This window comes from Cuculus canorus, chromosome 2 (genome assembly GCF_017976375.1).
Source record: "Cuculus canorus isolate bCucCan1 chromosome 2, bCucCan1.pri, whole genome shotgun sequence".
NCBI lineage: Eukaryota > Metazoa > Chordata > Aves > Cuculiformes > Cuculidae > Cuculus > Cuculus canorus.
In genome coordinates this window covers 62,766,151-62,789,985 of record NC_071402.1, presented here as the reverse complement: position 1 = coordinate 62,789,985, position 23,835 = coordinate 62,766,151, and the positions used below count along the sequence as shown (strand labels likewise).

The 23,835-nt window shown below is 41.9% G+C and overlaps 1 protein-coding gene across 4 annotated transcripts in view; it reads left to right on the top strand.

The window, feature by feature from the left end:
• The window catches only part of ZNF516 (zinc finger protein 516), a 104,009-nt gene that overhangs the window by 76,181 nt on the left and 3,993 nt on the right, over window positions 1-23,835 (top strand). The window contains exons 3-6 of one of the 4 annotated variants that reach the window (XR_008448672.1): window positions 12,143-13,621; window positions 18,475-18,579; window positions 18,987-19,217; window positions 19,504-19,571. Coding sequence is in view for 2 of the 4 variants with exons in the window: in XM_054059375.1 (XP_053915350.1) it covers window positions 12,143-13,621; window positions 18,475-18,579; window positions 19,504-19,571 (1,652 nt within the window). In the remaining 2 variants the exon portion in view is untranslated. The remainder of the gene's footprint in view (window positions 1-12,142; window positions 13,622-18,474; window positions 18,580-18,986; window positions 19,218-19,503; window positions 19,572-23,835) is intronic. The other 3 variants (XR_008448673.1, XM_054059375.1, XM_054059373.1) reach the window with 3 other exon arrangements.

The window sequence follows — 23,835 nt, the reverse complement described above, 5'->3', positions numbered from 1 at the left end:
AAGCTCCTCAGGAGAATTGTCAGTATTGCTTCTTGCAGAAATACACCAGATCACAGCCGTTGCCCCAAAACTGATGTTCCTAGTGGGGTGCATCCCACCAGGTTTGCACGGCTGAAAAGAGCTTTGCACTGAAGTGGCAGGCGTCTTTCTGTTTAGGGACACTTCATATAGATAGCCAAGCATCCACATTTCAAAATCTTCCTTTGTTAATCCTGTGGCAGGGACAGGGATTTTTCATGTTGCTTGCTCTTAATATGGAGGCAAAAGACAGCAATGAGATTAACTGAACCTCTTGCCAGAAATGGTGTTTGCAGGCTGCTGCAGGTACACGTGTAGGAACTCTGTTCTATCAAACCAAGTTTGTAAGTTGCCCTTAACATACTGTCCTACTTTCTTGTAAGGTACGTAACGGAACAAGGGCTGGGGAAAGGGAAGAAAATCTGAAGTACTTTCCAGCCTTCATGCATGTATATGTGTGTGTGTTTGGTTGCTTTTTTTTTTTTTTTTTAAATCCCTCTGAAAAGGAGAAATTCCAAATTAAGCCAGCCTGTGGCAGTGTTTTTCAGCATTTCTTTTGCTTCTCCTGCATTTAAAGCTGAAGCCTTGGTGCTAATTGGAAAAGTTAGGAAGCTTCCTATGTGCTATATGCAATAGTTAACTTCAGTATTTAATAGAGTTTAAGTTTTTTAACACAGTTCTTTATTTATATCACACACTCATTTTAATAAGTAATCATGACTCATGGGAGCAGAATTACTGTTTTGTTGTCTGTGAAGCTTATTTTAAAAGTGATGGGTTGCTGCTGCTATTTTTCAGCTGGATTTGATTTCTCCCCCCCACCCTCCTTTAGCATAACAATGTTCCTATTATTTGAAAGATTCAATAAAACACATTTACAGCTGGTTCTTCTTTATTTTCAGTACATCTTTGAGACATCCTCTTGTCTCCTGACCTTTCTGAGCTACGTGATGCACCGTGGGATGATTCTCATCTGACTTCCTTCCCAAACAGAAGGCTTCCTCTTTTTTCAAAATGGGAAGCCTACACACCAGAAATGAATAGATGCTGGAATTTCTTACATCTTTTAAATTACATCTCAAAAATTGTTTTCCCCATTACTCATTTTCCAGATTAGTAAGACTTTAAAAACTAAGTATTTAAGTAAGCCCAAAACTTTGGTGCTCTTGTGAGCTCTCAAGTTTACCTTTTGCTATAGAAGGAAAAGTGTCAGGAAAAATTCTAAAACTCAGAATTGCTTTTAGAGCACATTTTGCCTGCAGGCAGATGCCCTTTCTACTGCCATGCTGGTGGCCATAGGTTCCAGCCTGCTTTGTCTATTAGCTCTTCAAGGGGATTATGGAAGTTGCCAGTAAATGACTGATGTCTTTAATGATCTGTGTAAGGCTGTCACAGAGTTGTTTCAAGACAGGTCTGAAAGGCCTTTTACTTTGCTGGAAGAAGTACCTCCCATGGTTATTGTGTAGGAACAGAAGAAACAGTAACAAAGGCTAAGGGAAGGACACTGGAGAGAAGGGGAAAGGGAAAGGGAAGGCTACTTACCTAGCAATTAGCCAAATGCAAATACCTCTGCCTTGTGTGGTCAATAGGAGCAGAGGCCACAGGAGGCTGGGTGGAGAGGAGCTGTGGGTCTGTCAGGCAGGATTTCTAGCCTCTTCTCTCGAGGCCTTTGGCTCAGGGCTGTGGGTTGTGTGGTACATGCACAGCATGTTCTGTGCAGTTCAGCTGTAGCTGGTGCTGGGTCAGTGGCCTTGGTCAAGTGGCCAGAGGCTGCCCACATGCCTGCAGCCACATCCTTCCCAGGAGCTTCCATTCGCTTTGGTCCATCTGGAGCAGAGCTGTTCAAATCAACTTTTGATCTATCAGTAGCGTAGAGCCTTCCTGTACCTTAAGGAAACTCTGCATGTCCCACACCTTGCTGGGCTCAGTCCCTCAGCTTTCCTGCTGCATCCTTAAGGCACCACTGGTGGTAATTGTGATCCAGCAATGCCACCCCTCACCAAGGGCATCCAGTTTCCAGTAATGATAGTTCAGTCTGTCCAGTCTTGGAGTTGATCTGACTTGTTTCTTCCTCTGTTCCAGCCCTATTTTCTTCCAGTCTCTCCAAAGTCTTTTTTCTTCTCTGAGAGCCTGAAAAATATTACTAATGGAGGGAAGCAGATTTTCTGTCCAAGCACTGTATAATTTGTCAGTCTTTAAATACTTGTAATACTTAACAATCTAAGTTCACCTTTCCATGATGTGGCACTTTATTTGATGTGACTGACATGCACAGCAGAGCTCTTTGACTGCCTTAAGTCTGTGAAGAGAGCCACCAGCCATACTAGTGAGGCCTTCGGCAGAAGAAACAAAATAAATTAGGTCACACAGAGCTCCTTATTTCCATGACTGTGCTACCTCTGCTACCATGCTGGGCTTGCTGGCTGCAGCTTAGATATTTCCGCAGAATGCTAGCCTACAACACACCTGTACCCTCTTTTTTAAGACTGAGGCGCTCTAGTAAGGGGCTTTATGAGGTATGGCTATACACTACCCACGCTTAACAAATTATAAGAGAAATGAAATATTGGATGGGGAATGTTAAGCTGTATGGGGTGACTGCCAGTCCTCATTCCTGTCCTGGAAAGCCTTTCTTAGTGCACTTAAAGGAAGAGGAACAGGTGGTGGTCGAGAAGGTGCTCTTGAAGCACACATTGTGGCAAGGTTGACTGTTGGAATGAGTGGGAATATCTCTGGGAAGATTTACAACTGCTTGGGTCTATGTTTGTAGTGGCTACACAGGCAGGCTGCCACTTGCTTAAAAAAAAAAGTTAAAAAATCTGAGTCATAATTTTCCATTTCCTCTGCAAGTAGTTTTGATGCATCAAAAACGGTTGGCACTTCTGTTTTTGTGCCTTAAGCAAAAACAAAAAAAAATCAACCCCCCAGAACCACAACAGACCCTGCTCAAATCCTATCCTCTCAAATTGAATTTTGTGTCTTGCTGTCTTAATGGTCTTGCACCCTTTCTTTTTTCCTCCTTCTACCTGCGCCAAGCTTCACAGGCAGGGCCACACACGCAGAAATGCCCAGCACCTACAGAATGTGCTGGAAGTACTCTGCTTAGGTTTTGGACCAGTTCATACTGCTTTGCTGTTAACTCTGGAATTACAACAAAGCTGTGTTACACTTAAATTGGTATCATCTGGCCTAATCACTTCCTAATTTTGCAGAGCATTCCAGGGGTTTTATAAACCATAATTTTCTTGAGTATATTATGAGCAGGAACAGTTAAGGCAATGCCAAATTGCAGAGTTTTCATTTTGGCAAGCTGTCCCTACAAGTATTTTTGTATTAGTCCTGTGCATGTACGTCATCTCTCCTTCTATTTTACCTATAATTTGTAGATAAATACTTGCCGTTCCCTCACCCCTTTCCAGGATCCAAACGGTGATGTGGGACTGTGAATGTGTCTGTATGTTTTAAGCCAGTGTAGCACCTTCGCTGCAGTTCAGTCCATTAGTGGGAGCGACGGACTGTTTCTTCTGCATCCACTTAGGCACTTTGGCATTACATTTCCTAAAGGAAAGCAGGTTTGAAGTTTTGTGAGCTGGGAACAGAGTTACAAAAGCCGTGTGTAGTGTGGGCAACTCACTTGGGTTTCTTAGCACCATGCTGTGCCAGCTATAACTGTAGCAGTCCTGCGTGAGATGGGGAGGTATCGGGATGCTCTTGAAGCTCACAGCAGAAAGAGGCACTGTGGGACGTGGCCAGGAAATCCAGTCCCTAGTCCCAGAAGGGGCTGTGCTGGGGGTATGAGCAGGATGGCAGCCACATGGGAATCGGATATATTAGTTGCAGTCTTGCTGTGTAAGGCTGTAACCTCCTGCAGCTCTTTGTTTAAAGGACAAGCTTTCTTAACTGGCAAAAGCCCCATTGAAGTCTTAACTACCCTTAGGTCAAGTTAGTGCGGATGAAGGGTGAAAAAGGCGCTCGGAAATACTGTGATAAGAAGGGCTACAGCTTTGCCCGCAGATAAGTACAGGTTATTTCATGGGGCTTTTCCCCTGCTGCTGTGCAGAGATTACCTTCATGTACCTTTGTGAGAAATAGAAGGGTGAAAAGATTGGTAAATAAATTCTAGCTCTGTTGCTGCTCCAGATTCCTGTACACTATGTATATAATGACTTATACACAAAAAAAAATCCCACTGAGGAGGTGTGGAGAGACGTGATGAACACTGGAAATGTCATGTCTGTGGCATGCTGCCAGCAGCAGCCATTTTACCCAAATGTGCACTTTCACTTCATTCTGTGCTCTGCTCTGGATGCTTTCCTTCCCTTACCTTCAAATAAAGTCTACATTGACTCTGGAAGGGCTGGTTCCTGGGAGAGAGGATCCAAAGGGCCTGGTGCTAGAAGAGAGTGTGCATTTGTGCTTCAGTGCAAAGCTTGTGATGCTCGATGTGCACCTTTATGAAACCAAGGGTGATGGAAAGATACTACATGAGGGGAGAGTGGAGTAGTATGCACATGGAGCTGCTCTTGCAGCCAGTTGGCCTTTGCAAGGCTTGTAGCATCGGTACCCTAGAGAACAACAAAGCCAAATACTCTTTAGGAACAACTTATATACAAGTAGCTGGAAAGAAAAAGTTCACTGTGAACTCTCAGGCTTGTTTCAAATTGTGCCTCTGGTACCTAACAATGTGCACTTCAGCCTGACAGATTTTGGACCCGATACCCTTTCCCTCCTAGTTTTTCTATTGCTTTATTGATGCCTGTTCTCTGATGGTGCTTGAAATTCCAGTAACCTTGCTGGCACTTGCATGCGTGGATGGGGGATGGTTTCAGGCCTCCTTTTTCTTTAAAAAGAAAAAAAAAAAAAAGAAAAAAAAATGATCCTTGAAGTGTGACATAACTCTAAAGCATTTCTGCTGTGCAAAGGAATTTGTAATTTTACTGAGCTAGGGAATACCTTGTAGAAAGGGGTCTTTTTGTGTGCTGTACCATAACTGTTCTCAGACTCAAATTTCAGTCATCTTAAAAGGTTAAGTTTCAGATTTAATCAACTATAGTTTTTCCTGGGTTTTTTTTCCCCCTGATCACTTCAGTGACCTTTCAGGTTTTCCAAAACACAAGACTAATGCAATCAGTATCTGATGATAATAACAATAATAATTTAAAATAATTCAAAAAGCTCAACATGTGCAGTCCAGGACTGAACAAACTTTATTGAATTAGTTTGATGGTTGCCTATTCATGTTTTTTGCTGCCTGAATTGTAAGAGCTCAGGGGGTTTTGTTTTCACAAGCAGCAGGCGTCCTCCTGTACAATGCCAGAGATTAGTCAAATGGAGAGTGGGGAGTGTTAAGAGTGGTGGACTCGCTGGCCTGTCCTGCTTTCATCCCCTGCAGTGTCCCCCAGTTCTGCAGAGGGAAGGAGATGAACAATATAACAGGGCCCTTCTGCTCTTTGCACGCTTGGGGCATGGCTGTACAATGTTTTAAGCGTTCGACAGAGAGGGTTAGAAGGAACTTGCAGATACAGTTAGAAATTGCGGAGGGTAAAGTTAGTGAAATGAGACAAACAAGACTTTGGAATAAATCTGGACATTCTTCTTCCAGGAACAGACGAAAGCCTGAAAACAAATGTGTGAGAAAACCAGCTGAAAAATAACATGGTCATAAAAAAGTTGAATTTAGCACTCTGGGCTTTAGTAATTTAATCATCATGGCAACAGCAGTCATACTGTTTGGGAAGAACAGAGAAGGAGAGGAAAAAAAGCTAAAATTTGATACTCAAAGGTACCTAAAAGCCTTAAAATATTTTGGTCAGATAATAATTTTGCCTCCCTGGAGCTACTCCCCAAAAACAGGGATACAAAACTGCAATTCTTTTCCATCTGCTTGTGAGATGCTGCTTTTTTGTAGCCAGCATCCTTTCCCAAGAAATACTTGGCTGAAAGCTGATGGTCACTGTCATGCATCCTTGTCCTGAAATTGTTTGCTATGACATTAAAAAGTTAATGAGCAGTCATTTTAGGAACTGTAATGTTTAGATGTGGGAACAGAGAATGGAGCTTCTATGCAAACTAGAGCAAAGGGCTGCTGAATCTGATGGGTAAACCCATGATCTGAGTTTGTTTACTGAGGATAGAAGTATAGCGTTGTTAGAAATGTACAGCTGATGGTGTGGAAGTGAGCAGGTAACTACCCAATGTTTAGCCACAAAAAAACAGGAAAAAAAATATGTTGTTGAACAATAATAAGGAAAAGTAGTGCGGCATAAACCGGAAACATCTCACTCATGGCCATACGAAGACAGGACTTCTTGGGGCACCTGGACTTGTTTTCTGTGTGCTCCCAGGCTTTGGTGCAGGACAATGTTACTCTTCTTCCCTCTTGCATAGCCACAGGTTGAGGTGAGCTGACTGACTGATAAACAGTCTGTATCACCCAGCATCTTAACCTCAAGAGCTGTGTTGGTTTTCTGCCCTGTTAGAAACCTCAAACCTCAGAGAAAACCACTCACCATCAGTTCAAATTAGCCTGAGAGGAAGCAAGGATATTATTTGGTTGTGTGCTTTCTGCCCTTTAGCAGAAATACCCTCTCCCACCTGTTGGGCTGCCCCACTGAGTATTCCAGTCTAATCATTGGTTATCTCTTTTTCTGAATTATTGGGGAGCTGGTGTAGCTGCATCTGAAAACATCTAACAACATATGAAGCAAGATGAATCTTGCAGATAAGAAGCTGGATCTCATGTTAAGAACAGCATAACCTTTTCTTCTCAGTATCTCATTGTGGTACATGACCTTGTCCCATAAGAAAAGCTAGGAGGATGTGTAGGAGTTGTCTCTCACCTTGTACCTGCTTTACTGCCATGCTGGGGATCTGCTGACTGACACAGCTGGAGCAGAAAGCAGGGGGGACAGTGAATAGCATGTGGAAGGAGTATCAAAGCTAGACACGCAGGCGGCTAGAACAGAGGGCATGGCTAGTGCAAGATAAATCATCCTCTGCAACACAGATATTGGGTCTCTTCGAATAGCCTGACCTACACTCAGATGGTAACCCTTCTGCTAAAGAGGGTCATGGGTTCACCATTGAAGCTCCAGGAATCCTTTCCTTAGCTAACCACATAGGGAATTAGTATGAAAGGAAGGCTGGTTTTGGCATATGTTTACAATGCAGTTGTAGTGCATGGATATTCACTGATGATGGGTTTTAGTTTGCCGGGCTAATAGAGCGAAGGGAAGGAGTAAGCCACACTTTCAGCCTCACTGTGAAAAGGATGGATTTTCACAATCCATTGATAATCCATGTTTCGTACATATAGGTTTTACAGTCCAAGCAGTGTTCTGCCTCTTCTCTTGGCATTTATTCCGCGAGCTGCTAATACACATAATTGTTGTAGTTTTTTTTTTTTTTTTTCCTGTTCATCATGTGTTTTTCTGCGTGAAATTTTATCTGATTGTTATGATAGACTTAAGTGCTCAGGATGACATAGTTGTCTGTTTTGGAGCTTGGTGCTTCTGGGGAGGCTGCAGGGATTGGCCTGTCACCCTCCTATCTTCCCTCAGCCATGTGAGTGACGCTTAGCTCTTCATCTCTATTTTCTAGTTGGTTACTTTATTTTCTCATTGGTTATTTTCTGTTGCAGTTCTCTGAACTCCTTCTGACTTGTCCCTATTTGCAGACCTGCATAGATTTTCTGGGAGCATGGTGTATTTTTGTTGGACCATTCATTCACAGGATGAAAGACCTTGATTCTCTACTGCAAACCTGCTTTTTGCCTTTCCTCCCCGCCATGTTCCATTGTATTGTGCTTATTGTAAGTTTTTACCTAGTGCCCATTACTATAGTCTATATCTATATCTATATAAAATAATGCAACCAGCAGGGACCATCATTTAAGTGTCTTCTTACAGAGGGGTAGTTTTAGTTTTATTTTTGTAATGCATACTTTTGTTTGTGAAAGCTAAGCTCAAACCCCTCACCTAGTACACTCCTATTTAACTTGCCATCTATTGTAACATCTGTTATTTTTAACATTGCTGCTTCCCAGATTTCGCCCTCCTACTGCATGGTTTTTTTTGGATCGTTTCCCTTCACTTGTCTTAGTTTGCTTTTTTCCCAGAATGAATCTCATTTGATTATTTTCAGATTGCATTTCTATTCTCTCTAAGTCCCTGTGTATTATTTCCTTGTCCTCATTATTTTTGCAGCTTCTCCAAATGTGATGTTTCCTGGATATTTAAGTTAGCATGCTGTCTAGAGTCTCTTCTGGATCATTAAAGAAAATACCAAGTGAAATCGTACCTAATACAGGTCTTTGCAATATCGCACCTTCTTCCAATGTTATCCTTTGCTTTAATCATGATTTATTTGCAGTCAGTTTTCAAACTGAACCACAGCATGCATCTCAAAAGTGCAAATCATCATCAAATGTTTACTAAAAATCAAACGCCTCACATCTGCACCTTTCCCTTTGACTGCTAGTGCTGTAAGGCTAGCCAGGGAAGGGTCCAGTTTCTAGCCAGATCTGCTCTTCTGAATGGAAATAATAGTTTCATTTTCCTCAGGCTTGTAGCCTGGTTTGCTTCATAGGAAGCCTTATGAATTAAACCAGCTGTGTGACCCATTCTGAAATTTGGTTTTGTGAAGGACCAGAGCTAGGAAGGAAACAAGTGGAGTTTATGCATGTGAGGGGGAAAAAGAGAGAAGAGGGATACGTGTGTAGGGGGAGAAGGGAGTCGCTTTTATCTGCTTTCTGAAGAACTAGACAAGTCCATGGATGTTCTGTGTTTCTAGACCATGGCTTCCTATATGAGTTAAGTGTTCTGTGCTGTCCTGCTTTGCTCTCCTGTGGTCTGCAATGCCATTGATACCTGAAGTTATGGCCAAACTGAGGGTGTGAGATGACATCAGCAGCCACCGCCTAGCTGGTAGCTGGGCACTTTGTAAAGTTTGTGTGCTTCAGCTGTTGGCCAGGCATCCATGACACAAAGGAGCTGTAATACTTTAGGGATGTGGTAAAGGACCTTTCTCACATTTAAGTGCAACAGGTAAGTGGCTGTTTTGGGTAAGAAACAAAGGAATTGAAACAAATGTGAGAAGATGACAGGGACTTTAGGCTAAAAAGTGAGAACGTGCTTAGGCAAGAACTCTTTCAATGGGGAATGTGAGTTATAGTCTCTGGAGATCATGCAAAAGGCATCTCATTCATGGCTTTTTGCTTTGACCTGGCCATAATAAAATCTCGAAAGTTTCTGGTGACAGTAATGCCTGCACTGCGCTGGTTAGTGCAATATTTTATACCAGTGATTTAAAAGGATTGTTAGTACCCCTTTTCAGCTGGGGCAAGCGGTTGGAAGCAGGCAGAAATAAATTTAGTCTATTTTGCTAAAAAGGCTCTGTCCGTATTATTGGGTCACATACTGCCTCCTCTTGCGCTTCCCCCTTGGCTTTTGCTACATGCCCGCAGCCCAGCCTAGACCACTACCGCTAATGGGGAGTATGGCATGTGGCAGCTTTTCAGCCTGAGTGTTGATATCTGGAGTGTCAGGTCCCTGGTACAGAGCGGATTGGGGCTGTGGAAAGCTTTGGCTGTGCTTTGTGCTGATGAAGAGTATGAGTAGACCTGCAGGTGGAAAGCATCTGTCCAAATCTTGAGGAATGGGGGTGAGGGTGTGGTTTTGTTTTGGGTTTTTTTTTTTCTGGAAGTGCATCTTGAGCAATTAACACAAATATTGCTATTAAGGCTCCTGATCTAAGCTTTTAAAAGTATTCTTAGTATGTTCAGTACTGTTCACGTGAGGCATCAGAGGAATTGAATCTAGCAAGACAGTACAAAGAAATTATAGAAGCTATGTTTTTTAATAACCTTACAGATTTTCATATATTGTACTGACAGTGTTTGCCTTCAGCGTTGTGTTAACTGCAGGCCTAGATACACCACAGAAATGCCTTCACCGTTTTCCTACTCTGTGCTGCGTTCCTACCTGGAAAGGCCTTTTTTCTTTGAAAGCTCCATTAAAGCAATAAACCTAAAAGGACTGTAGCCCACCTCTGGGTTTGCAGTCCGAGGCTTTATGCCCATGGCTATTCTGGTCTATCTCTGTGTCCTCCTCCTCCCCAACTACCCAAGCACAGACCTAAACCGAACAGTGTAGACTTAAAGAACAAGCCCAAACCTAACCTGTGCCACCTCACAGTCTGTTTGACTTTGCCCTCTTTGCTGAAACAGTGCGGTACGTAGATTTTGATCAAGCTGAAAAGCATCAAGGAGTGCTTGAGATATGCAGAGCAACCTGGGAGCTGTAGGTTGGTTCCTTCTTTGCTGAGTACTGCTGTGACCAAATGATGCTTTTTTTTCCTTTGCTTTATTATTTACTATGATGATCAAAGGACCCACTCATTGTGATCGTAAAGAGAAGCCTTAAAATCTTATTTAAGAGCACAAATATTTTGGGCTTTGACAGATGTGTTTAAAAAATAACACAGATGTGCGGTGTCAGATTTCACCACTGCATGCAGTGCCTTTGTTTCAAACTGTAAATTTGGCTAGTAGTGCTGGGCATGTGCTTTCGCAAAGCCTTGCCCCCTGCAACACAGGAAAGCCAAGTTTCTGAGGTTTTTTTCCTCATTGAATTTACTCCCTTAGAGAGTTTGAAATGAAAATGATCTTAGCAGAGTGAGCATTCAGCCCTGCAAGGCTGCAATTCTGTGGGTTATTTTTAACCTAATTACCTCAAATTAAACAAAAGCTTAAGAATTTTTTGCTTGAATTGAAGGCGAGGCTAAGTAGACTTTATTTGCAGTGAAACTCCAGAGGAAGACATGCTTCTTCCATTGTGCCATGGAGAATAATGCCTGTGGCACTGCACTGCACTAACGAACAGTGCTTGATTTTCTGAAGCGTTGACTTTTATGAGTTGATGCGAGAAGATATGTAACTCTAGAGCAGTTCACTCCTTTCCCATTCTCACCCCTCCTACGGATGCAGTGATCATTTTGGACTGGTGACATTTTAGATGGAGCACATTCTCCTTACACTTGCCTGGCAGTGGCTCATTAACTGCATGTTAATTGAAACTGAAAGTTTGTCAGATGATTCAATTCAGTTACATGTTAAATGGATTCAGTGCAGTAAGCATTACTGCTGTGATGAAGGTCTCTGTGGAATTGATTTGTGAACTGATTTGGAGGGATTCAACGGCTTCTTCAGTGGCTCTGGGAGATCAGCATTGGGAGAGTGGGCAGAGGTAGCCATATTCCCAGCAAAATGAATCCTACTTTTCTCTTTCTCTGTAAGCAGCTTTAATTACTGCCCAGTATGTTCCCTTTCCAGGACACATGTTAGGTAGATAAATTTACTCTCGAGAGCTGAGAAGCAAAGAAGAAAATGGGGAGAATTGAAAGTCTGGTTTGAATTCTGTAATCTAAATGGCTGGAAATGTTGAATTCCTTATCTCTCAGTGGATCGAGCAGTCATAAAATTTTCCTAAAGTTTGACTCAAACACAGAATTATGTTTAAAAAAAAATCTCTTGTTTAAATTAAAGGATGGAAAATTCATGATTTGCACTCTTCATAACTCACCTTTTATACTTGGCCGCTGCAAAAGTCCGTCTTAAGTGAGCAATTTATTCTGTATGCTGTACCTGCTCATATGCTTGGTTTCTGTGTGGAGCCAATTCTTAGTGCCGAGTTATAAACTCTTTGGAAATAGAGGCTTGCAATGGAAGTGCTGACAGATCTTGAAATAGGTCAGTCTTAACTGGCTTCATTATCTTTGCTTTTGTTAAAGCATTATATGGTTGCATATTTGCTTATTTTTCTTGCAGTCCCAGAGTTTTAACATGGATATAGTATTGAATTGTTCTTTGTTCAAAATGTCATGAACATGCAGCATTAGAGAGTTTATCCAGACTTTATAGTCATCTTTAAAAGTAAATTAAACTGTTGTGTCTTATTTCAAGATTTTCTTGTGAATACAGTACATTTAGTCTGTAGCATGTCATTACCATACTAAGACGAAAGTTGTTTTTTTTCTGCTATGTTATTCTAGTCTTGAATTTTGCTCTGTCTTTTGGGCTCCTTTCTGCATGAAATGACAATGTTGTTTTTTAATCTGTCTCATTCAGATGAAAAGCCATACCACTGCAACTTTTCTGAGGAGGAAACCCCAATGGTAACATCTCAGTTGGATGAACTCCAGAAGCTAGGAAGCCGCAGTGCCAGAGAAAATGAAGCCAGGGAATCCAAAACAGAGATTCCTTCCCTGGTGTCAGCACTGGAGAGTGTCATCAAGGAGCCCTTTTTGAAATACCAAGATCTGAAAGGGTCTGTGGACGTAAAGATGCCAGCATTTCACCACAGCCAAGGGCTTCCTTGCTCCAGTCACATTGCTAACTTGGGTTCAGGTGTGGGCCAGACATCTTCAAACATGGTCATGGACTTGAAAATGTCACTTGAAGTGCAGGCTAGTTGCACTAGAGAAAATTTGCTAGAATTACACAGGGAGCATCCTCTGACAGAAAAAGGTGCTGAAGCTCAAGAAGTAGCTCCACTCGATTTGAGTGAAAAATCAACAAGGGACAATCCATGCAATAAAAATCTGAATATATCCTTGCAGGCTGCTTTAATTGTCTATCCGTGTCCTTTCTGCAGTCATAAGACCTACTACCCTGAAGTCCTGTGGATGCACAAAAGAATTTTGCACAAAATCAGCTGTAACTCGATGGTCCCCCCTTGGGTTCAACAGAACGGATTCAAGACTATTAAAAACAACCTGGTCTTTCTGGCAAGGAGTGGGCGTACTGGTCCCCCTCCTGTTCTCAGCGGTAAGGAATGCCAGCCTTTGCCCATTGCCAGATTTACACGCACTCAAGTGCCAAGTGCATTGCCAGGGTCCAAAAGCAGCTCTCTTTCTGTTGGGTTAACTGCGAAGTCTGGGAGTACGCATCAGTCAAAGGACAGTCATGCTTTCAGCCACTGTGGTCCACGCGTATCAGGTCTGGATGGGTACAGACAGCCCAAGTTAAACCATTCCCAAGAGCAATATACCATAGCAGCACAACAAAAAAGTAAATATGAAGCAAATTCCAAACTTATGCAAATGGGAGCCTATAGCAGAAGTGTAACGCCTACTCCAACAGTCATATCCAGGCCTAGCACACAGCCCACCAACAGTAAGCAAATGGAAAAGTACATGGCTCTCCAAGGAAGTGCTAGTTTTGCCCCTCCGGGTAAACACTGTGCATCTGACTCCGTGAAGGCCAAATTCAACCCACCACCACAGTATCATCCTCTGTGTAAAAGCGAGCAGTACACTAAACATGAAGAGCCGTCAGTGCCTCAGAGGGAGTCTCACATGAAGGCTGGCAATGAGATGAAGACACTGGCAAACTGCACAGCGGTAGCACGAGCGAGTCCACTGCTGCAGACCCAGCCTAGCGCTGCAGGAGTTTCTCCGGCTTTACACTCCAGCAAACAGGATCTGGGATCAGATGGGCATGAGAAACATTTGGACATTTTAAATATCTTTAAAACATACATTCCAAAGGACCTTGCTTCGTTGTACCAGACCTGTGGTGCCAACAGCCCTGTCCTGGATCATGCAGGTAAGATTTTCACAAGCCTTTTCGTAGCTGGGGGTGTGGCTTGCTTGTTAACACTTCATTTGGAGCCACAACACAGTGTTGCACAGTTTCTTCCTTCTCTCCCGTTAGGGGTTGGAATTACAAGTTCATTGTTTTTATCATTTTTGGTTAGGCTTGAATAGGTTTGTTTACTGATCTCTAGTTTTGCAGTGTCCTCCCTCATGCACTGTGTGACATTTCTGTTGCAGGTTAAATGTATCTGGTTCCACCTGAACTATTACTGTTCCTTTGTCCCCTCCTTTCAAGCAGGCTAGAGTTACACAGATGTGCTGTCACCTGTAGATCCCCCCCAATATGCTGGCACGCATCATCACTGTTTTGCTTCGGGCAAAATAAATATCCTCTGGGGCTTAACTGTGATGCTATTTTGGAGGTTTTGCTCAATTTCATCTGCAACAAGTCTTCAACAACAGTGAGAAATAATCACTTGTTAGTGTCCTTTATCTTCCTTGACAAAAGTCTTAAGATTTTGCTTGTCCATGTCAAAGACAGCTATTGTATTTTTCAAATAATTCTTTTGATCTGTTTGTATTTTTATTATTAAATAGAGGTAGGGCTGAATATGTGCCTGCTAATTCATTTCAACAGGAGTGGCAGTTGTACAAATAGCCAGTTTAAAAGTTCAGGGACTAAAAAAGGCATCGAAACTCTCCTTCTGTCTCTTGTCAGTCAATTGCCACATAAAAAGAAGGAGGAAAAAACAAGGAACCTTCGTATTTGCATTTGAAGCCATACTCTTTTGACTATCTGCCAGAATTAGTTTGTCTCTGTGGAAACTGAAAAATCATACTGATTTATTACTCTTGAGATGTGTGTGTGTGTGTAGAGGGGGAGAATGGGAGCCATAGTCCCACCTCTCACCATTTGTAAACCATCCCATTTCTTTATATGTTTTTTCTCTTAGTAGAAGTGGTGCAAGAACTGAACTTCACATGGAAAGAGCACATGTTCCTGCCTGGGGTTCTAGTGTCCTCACTTGACAAAATACTCTCTGTTTTGTCAAAATGTGTGAAATGGACCTTGTGACCCCATTTTGCAAGTGGGACAAAGTCCAGGGCATTTAGAACCTGGTAGTATAAGGATAGTTATGGTCTAGTGCCGAGAATGTGTGTGCAAGTTGACCACTCTGGCAGCTGTGAGGCAAGGAAGGACCTATAGTATTTGGTCAGGTCTTGGTGGAAAGTATTCTAGAGAAGAATACTTCTTCTCTAGATAGGCAAAATCTATCTGAACTAGTCCATGAGATACACTTTTCAGTCACTCAGTTTTGCTCAATCATTTAAAAAGTAATGTTGCATCAGATCTGACTGTTAATTTATTACTGTAGAGTAGATTGTTTCACAGGTGGTTAGAGGCTGTGTATTGGTTGCAACTAACATCAGGCTCCTATGCTTTTGCTAAGGAAGCAGAGGACATGCTCGGTTTCTAAAACTGAAGGGTTAGTTTTCCTGTTTTTGTCCAGCCGACTTTGCTTTTGCCATCCCAGTGCCTAGAAATGTTGTCTGAAGTTTTTTCCTGCCAGCTTCCTACTGTCAATACCAGTCAATTGTTCCACCATCAACTTATGGTGGTACCTTGGCTTAGGTGCTCTCCTTGATGTTATTCAATACTACATTGTGTCAGTCTGCTCAGAAAAGTCTTACTGTGAGCTCCCAGCCATGTTAAGAGAGATGCAGAGAAACAGTAAAAGCCGGGAACTAGAAGCTGACTTAGTGAATGCAGGCATGTGAAATACCATGAGGACCACGAAGGCCAGGTAGAGTAGGGGCAAGGTTTTCAAGGAAGTCTCTATTTACCTGTTTTTTAAAAGAGAGATTTTTATTGGCAAAATGCTTTTCGCTAGGCCGTGATTTCGAGACATTTTAACTTGGAAGTTATTTAGTGCACGTCTTTGCTTTGAAATCTCTTCTTTCATTCCAAATGTTTTACAGCAATCAAGTTTTCAGAATTTAAAACCTCTTTTTTTTATGTAGCTTGTCTTCATTTTATATACAACTTCCAGGATGTCGATGGTTCTCCAAACCAACTGGCGCGATGGCTGTTTTTCATAGCACTAAAATAAAAAGCTGCTGCAGCTAAAAGGATCAATATTCTACCAAATATGGACAGAGGAGGGTAAATGAACCTCATCTGAAATAGCACATGGCCCTAGACTGAGCCCTCTGAGTCAGTATGCATCACACAATTTAGTCTTAATATGGCAGTGTGAATATGACAATCATGACATAAGCGATGACCAAAAATCCCACTTAGGTATGCTATTTGTCACTGTTTTTTTCCTGATTGAATTTTTCCAATAGACTTCACCTGTGTGTTTGGGGGACAGCCTCATCTTGGATCACACTAGGATATTTTAAGGTAGTACAGTGTCCAACTTCCTTTAGAGTGGCTGGATTTATTTTTGTGATCCTTTCTTTTACATTTGTGTCTATTCCGGTGTGTCCTTGGAAAGAGGGAGTTGTACTTACTGTTGTGATACAACTGCAAACACAAAGCTTGCTGCATTTAGGCTAGGTTTGTTTCGCTCTGCCTAATCTTCCCAAGTGCTTGTAGAGAGAATCTTATTGTTATATTTAATAGTAGTTACTTATTTTATTCATGATGTTTACATGAATTGCCATATTAGGGTGGCTTATGGCAGCAGATGCACTCTTTCCCTGGGGCTCTTTTGAGACCAGCTTGGAGCATTGGTTTCGCAGGAGCTCCCATTCACATAGTCATATTCATTTCCCTTAATTTGCCGACACCTGTAGTTATCCACCCTTTTCTGTTCACACATAGGATAACCTGAGTGATGACTCATAGGGGTTTTGCCTTGCAGCAGTGATGCCCATCGCTCAAAGCTCTGAACTATTAAAAGCCTTATGGTGCTCCTTAGGAAATGCAACAATGGCAAACATGCCTGGAAGCAATCCATTTTTTCCACCTGCTTTTTAAATAACTGCCATAAAGTGAGTGCTAGAAAGGAAGGTAGATGAAGGTCCTAACCCACTCACCTTCAGTGTTCGTAAAGGGTACATTGTCTTACAGCAGCATCCTCTTGCCTCAAGCACAACTCGAGTGGGAGCAGTGCATCCATGAAGTCTGTTGGATCAGGCCCATAATGGCTGCTGAGACAAGCTGTCACCTTTCACAGAGGGAGACTTGGGGTATAGAGAGATTAAATGTCTTTACAAAGGAGGCAGAAACCCACCTGGGAAGCCCAGGCCTCCCAGTAGCAGAGCCCTACTTGTCCAGTGATCGGCATAGTGGTCCAGTAAAGGCCATGTCTAGTTCCTCAACACACTTCACTCAGCTTTGCTGTGGAGCTTGCAGCTGTAGTTCTGGCCAGTGAGAGGAAAATGCTAGTAACAGACTAGAAAATCTGGTTCAGTCTGGACTGCTTTGGAGGGCAAATCTGTCTCATTATAGTACAGTGAAGCTCTCATTGAAATATATTATTTGGTTTTTCTTTTGTGTGTATTGGGGGGTGTGGGTAAACATGATCTGGATTTGTCCCTAAATTATGGTCTTGGATTTGACTGCCAGGAGCTTAATTGTTGGGAGTGAGTGTGTTTAGCTACATTACACAGACTGTGCTGCCATCTGCAGGAGGTGCTATTATAAAAAGAGAAAGCTATTTGTGAGTGGATTTTTTTTTTCCAGCCAGACATTTCCTTTCAGTATATGCTGTGGTACAAACCATTGCAGGACACTTGGTGCTGTACCAGCAGAGGAAGCGGCAGCTGTCTTCTTTTCCTTTAGTTTTCAGGTGCAGCACCTGTATTTCAGATAAGCCCTCTGGCATCCTGCAGTTTATTTTTCAGCTGAGGTAGAGTTGTTACCACTTTTTTGTTCACAATTTTATTCTTTTTGAATGCTGTAATGGGAAAAATTGAAAGAAAAGCTGAAACTTTACTTCTGCTGACAACCCTCTGAGAATTTCTTTGAAAGCCAAAGTATTCCAGTGGCAAATGGAAACTTCAAGTCTTTCCTTCTGAGGAGGGCTTTTTACCAAAATAGAAAAGATGATGTTCAGGTTTTTTTTTAATAATAAAAATGCCCAACAAAAGTCAAATGTGTCTTTTTTGATCAGCAGCAAAAAGACAAAGACCAGCCCTTTAAGTCAGATGCTGTAAACTGACCTTTGGAGAAAAAGGAGAGGTTTGAGCGGTTTTCCGCAAATGCTAATGGCCTAGAAAACATGTTTACCCATGGCTGGGGGAAGGCTGCTGTGCTGCTACCAGCTCAAAATGTCCGGAATGACACTTTCATTCACAGATGTCTTTCGTCTGTGCCTCAGAGGTCCGGGGTCAAAGCAGCACCGGCAGGCAGGTAGGCAGGGGCGAAAGGTTTGATCAGTCTGTGATAGCTCCGCTCGCTCTGCATTTGTCTCTGAGGTATTGCCGCCCGGGGGGGACAGTCGGGCTCTGGTCCTACTCACTTCCTATTATCCATGTGACTTGTCTCCGCCACGCTGGAGTCACTTTGATTTGCCTGATGTACTGCTTGACAAAGCTGGGTGATGGCTGAGAAGTGGATCCAGCTGCTCTGAAAAGCGCACACCTGACATGCCAGTCCTGGTGCGGGCACATCATGGGGAGCATTTTTTAATTCAATGTAATTTATGCATTCTTGCAGTCCTGTGTGTGCCTGGCCTGTCAGCCAGTGCCTAGATGAAGGCTGACAGTTGTCATCCAGGGCCTGAAGGTAGCCTCACATAATGACACATTAGACATACTAATGATGTTTTCTTCTGGCATAATGTTTTCTTCTCAACTTTCCTCTCTCCTTCCCCCCTCACCCCCTCCTCCCTCTCTCCCTCCCAACTACAGGGATGCTCAGGACACAAACACGCCAAGGAGACTGTGTCTGCAGAGAGTGTGGAAAATGCTTTACCCAACCCAGTCACCTCAGGACTCATCAGAGGTCCCATGCAGGTACCTTTTCACACTCGTTCGTGCTTTCTACCTTTCCTACTTGCCTGCTTTTGGATCTAGCTAACAAAATGCCGAGAATTACGTTTTATATACCATGCTAACCTAAGTAATTCCGGTACCTACATCTAATAGACAGGTTTTTTATTTTTATGACTATTGCTCTTATTCTCCGGATATCTATTGCTCTTATTCTCCGGATATTGCTTACCTGATCCCCGCCCAAACTCCATAAAATTGCAATGCATTTAAGATAAGTCTGTTTGCAAATGTTTTATTTTAATTAGAGACTAGGGTACTCAGAAATGAATATGCTAATGAATTCTATTGCCACCAGCACAAATTGAAATCAAAGTACCCCTTTCAGCACAACATAAGGCTTTGTTTTGCCTCATCGTTGCTGTTGACAGGAACATTTTTGTGGGAAACAAGATTTTTCCGTGGACCAGTCGGCCCTAAAATGGGAAATCCCTACCAGCCATTTTTAACGGTCTGTGGTTGAAGCTGTAGAAGGCTAAAGCCACTGATATCAAGAGACCTCCTGAGCATTGCACAAGACAGTGAGACTAGCGAGTTCCTCCTGAAAAGTGTGAATGATGCATACATAAGCCAGTCTGATGCAAAATGACAGAGGCCAAATGGTAAGTAATGCAAGAAGAGGGTCCCTTTACACATACACTGATAATTAATGTTGTCAGTGATTGCTTTCTTCAGCGCTGAAGTCTGAATTAAAAAGGGCAGTGGCCCTAGGCTGCCATTAGCACACTCTCTTACAGTAAGTGTTACGGTAAATTGGTATTTTCCGGCCACAGGCTAGTAGCTGGTGTCTTTTTTTGAATGTGGTTAATCTGTAATGGTCTCAAATAATGTACACACACTAACGAAGCTTGAATGTTCATCTGTTAACAAGCCCCCTTGTTCCCACAGTGGTATTTGAGTCTAATGGACTCCGAGGTACTGAAGTTCACACCACCTCCGCAGATGCCCCAAAACAAGTATGTTTTACAATTAATTGAATGTTTGGTTTGTAATGTGGTGGCTGGGAAAGAGTTGCCCGGTGATACTCATCACTAAAACACTGACTGGTTTATAACATGTATAAATAATAACAATGTTACTTCATTTTTTTGCTCTTAAATTTTTTAAGCATTTTATCAAAATCTGTTATATAGGGAGTCAGTTAATTGTAGAGCAGGTAGTGTTTAAACAAACATGTTACTGGCTTACTGGGGACCAGATGGGGTAGGTAACTCTGTAATGCACGATGATATGTAATAGTGAAATAGTACATAAAGAATTCCTAAAAATAATTTATTTTTACAACTAACGTGTATTCTGCTGGAACAACACAATTAACACTGTGTATTTTTCTGAAGATTATTTGTACCCTGATATCCAGCATTTGGCCTTTGAAAGGCTCTGGTCCTCCAGTTTCTGTGGACTCCACATGGCAGTGTGCTTTCCTGTTTCTAGTATACAGTTTCCTGTCTTAAACACTTCTCAGCACTCTGAATTATACATGGCAAAGCTGTTACATAGAAAAGCATTAAACTGAACTTGGTTCGTGTATTTTATGTCTTTGGAGACCAGTGTCATAACCTGGACCATCCTACTTCATCTTCCAGCTTGGCAGGTGGGTTTCAGGTCATGCCATCACATGGGCAGTTTTCTTTCATTGTGAAGCTGCCTCCAGCACTTTCTTTCATCCACATTTTTAGTTTAATTTTGACTACAACATTCTTCCTCTCTCTTACTTAATGGTTGCAGATGGTTTTGGCCATGCTTAGAGAATGCGTTTTCATGCTAGTCCTGCCTTCAGGAGTTGGGTTTTACGTGCTTAGTAAACAACCTCATTGGACACCAACACATCACATAGTTATATGATGCACCTATCAGGGAGACTCTTAGTACCTTCTCTGTTGTACTTGCATCTTTCTGGCCTAAAGGCTGTAATAGGGAGCCAGTTCACTGCCACGGGACTATCTGAGTTGCCATCAGGTCGTAGGAGTCACCAACAACTCTCATGAAATTTTCAAGATGGCATAGTGTTTCAGTAGTTGTTATGGGCAACGTTTGCTTTGCTTTTGTGGGACAGCAGCAGCACAGATATGCTGTAGTTAGAGAACTAGATGAAAGTACTGTCCTTGTGGTGTTTATCTAATAAAATTGTGTAAGGACACACCTCTCAGTAGAAGTATGTGAAAGAGTGAAACACTGCAGCTCTGCACGCTAGCTCAGCCAGTCTTTAGTTCTCATTGCTTTATTAATGTAGGTTTAGTAAACCTTAGCATCTTCAAAATGTTCTTTCGTCTTTTCATGCTCATGTTTTTATTTCATGTGTAGTTGAGATTGGATTCTGAGGGTATCTGGGCTTTTCTCCTCTAAAAGTCAACATAAGGTCGAAGTTGGAAATATATTTCCAAAAAGTTCTGAAATAACCGTATCTATCCAAAAAAAGATGTGGCAGCTCAGTCCACATCTGGACTCTTTTTGTAATTCAGGTTATATTACTGCACAATAAATTCACTCAGATAATCTTGTCTTTGTAAACTACTGCCATGCCAAAAGTTATTGATTAACATCTTCCATGGCTCTTGAACTTTCAGTCCGTGTCAATCTGTCTTCGAAGTATTTGATTAAATTACAGCAGTTCTCAGTGCAGCAGAATGCTGGGTAGAGGTTAGCTTCATGAAACTCCCTGTCTCTTGCCAGTCAGTATTTCTTCCACAGAAGCTACAATATGATTACTTGTCCAAGGGATAGTTACTTTTCTTTTGTCTTGTTTGCTCCTCAGCATCAGCCTTTGTCTCAGTTTGTCAGCATCTGTGTCGGTTAGGATTAGTCAGTTGTCTGCCGTTTTGCTTGTTCTCATCACGAGCAGTCTTTGCGCTCCCCCAGAAGAATCCACCTGCACAGTCCCTGGGTGTTAGAGAGGGAATGTTCTCATTTCTACCTGCAGCTGTAGGGGCCTTTAGAAGCACAGAAATGAACTCGCACTGAGAACGATGCCTGCAGCATTCTGGTAACATTATGATTTCCCACTTTAAACATTGTCACTCCGTGTCTTCATTTCATTTCTTAATTGGGGACAGGTCTATTCATGAGAGTTTACAGTGTGAAGTCAGTTCAAGTTACGGAAGTGCCATGCAAATGCTTCGAGCAAGAAACAATAGTTACTGCATTCTGTAGCTTGAGAATGAAAGAGGGTTTTTTTAATCTTTAAGTGGAAGTGATTCACTTTACATAATGTTTCCTCCTCTCAGGTAAAATATCTTCCCCTGAGTAGTTGGCTGAAGACTAAAAATATTAACATTTGTATTTCACAGATCCCCCATTCCCTTCAGTAGTCAACCAGAAGATCATCTTTAAAGGTTTCCTTTATGAAAGAATGTTAGATAGGGTGTTTAAAATCCCCCAGCATAGTAGGTTACAACAGTGCTACATTATGTAGCGGTTCTAATTCTGGATGTTAAAAATAGGGTCTACGGACAGTCTTCTTAAAAAACGAGCCAGCTAGATCTAGATTTAGGTGTCTAAATAGGAAACAGACTTAGAGTAGTGAACCACCAAAAGGAAATGCAGGTGTTCAGCATAGCTGAAAAATAGGCCACTTATAAGGGCATGTAAAGAAGACCATACACACCCAGTTTTGATAATATTAGCAGTGGGCTGTGTTTAATGCTTTGTTATCAGCACCAGTGAAATATAAACAAAATGTAGGAAATAAGATGTTTATCTTCTTCATAACATTATTTATGGCTTCTTACTTGTACCTGAATGGTTTAAAAAACACAAAGAAGGATGTCTTTACATCAAATGAATTTCGCATGAACTCTGGAATATTTCCTACTGTTCTTTGTCTAAAGGACAAAAAACGCTCATTACATACCTCAAGTCAATACAATTTGTGCAAAGTCATGTATATTCTCTTGAAATGCTGCCATATTAAACATACTGAATATTCTGAATATTTTTATAAATGCTAAATATCCCAATGTATCTGTAATTAACCTTGCTTATCCACAATGAATATGTATCTTAATTTGGAATACACTAGGCAGCGTCCAAAGACCTGATTTCGTAGACATGAATTTGGGGAGCACACTGCAGTTGCTTATACATGGCAAGACAAAAGCAAATTCCCCTTTGGAAGGGTCCCTGTGACCGTATGTGTCTCAAAGCTGCAGCAGCTCCCATAGCAAAGCTCTCCTAAAGCACGGGGTCATTTCAGAGACACTTCCTGATGCTGTAATGTTCGAGCCAGAAGCCCAGTTCCCAAGTGTATTCAGTGACACAGGAGTCAGCCTCTAGCCTGCTTTTGCAAAATGGTGACAGCAGTAGTAGCAGTTTCTAATCCTTATGCCTTGCATTTAACTTCCGCTTCTGCGTTTTTAAAAATATGTAAAAACTTGCATGCTTTAGGAATCCTCTGTCAGTGCTGTGTCAAACAACATGCTCTAAAAATTTTAAGGGACAGGTAGTTGAGTGTTCAGAAGGTATAATTTACTAGTTAGCAACAAGGAAGAGTTCTGTCTATTTGAGAGTATATATACATGAAGCAAATTTGCAGCGATGAAGCCAGAGACACCAAGTTCTCTGCCTTTTATCTGAGTGAAACAAGCAAACCCCTCAGAATTCCAACTTTTGCTCTCTCCAGAAAAACACTCTTTTACTCACAGAAAATCAGTTAAAAGCTACAGCTTAGATAACCCATGAACTGTTGATATCACATGTATTTCTGGCTGTAGCTTTTCCCATGCTGGAAGCAGTGCTGGTCCATTTCTGTGAATGAGCTGTGGACACTACAGTTCTTGGGCCTCATTCGCTGAAGAGAAGTGCCCAGTAGGCTCTGTGCGACACAGGTAAACCACCTTCATTAAGGAGTCCACAAGCCTTAATTTTATCCACTATAAGTATTTGAAAACATTTCTTGTGGTGTTCAATACTTCAGGTAGCATAGATGTGAATAGTCAGAATTTGGAGGATAGACAGATTGGAAAGAACCATCAAGAAAAAAACACTGTGTGTTTAAGTATATATACACACACACGTATATTGTAAAGGAACTTGAGAGAAAGGCTGGTGGCATCTGTTATCTCTAATGTTTTTATAATCCAGCAACACCACAGCCCTGCTTGTCCTAAAGCAACTTTGCAGAGAAGGGGGGGAAAGAAAACAAACCCAAACCAACCAGAATGAAAAGTTACTTAAGCCATTGGTTTCTGAGTTTGGTTGTTTTGGTTTTTTTTTTTTTATTTG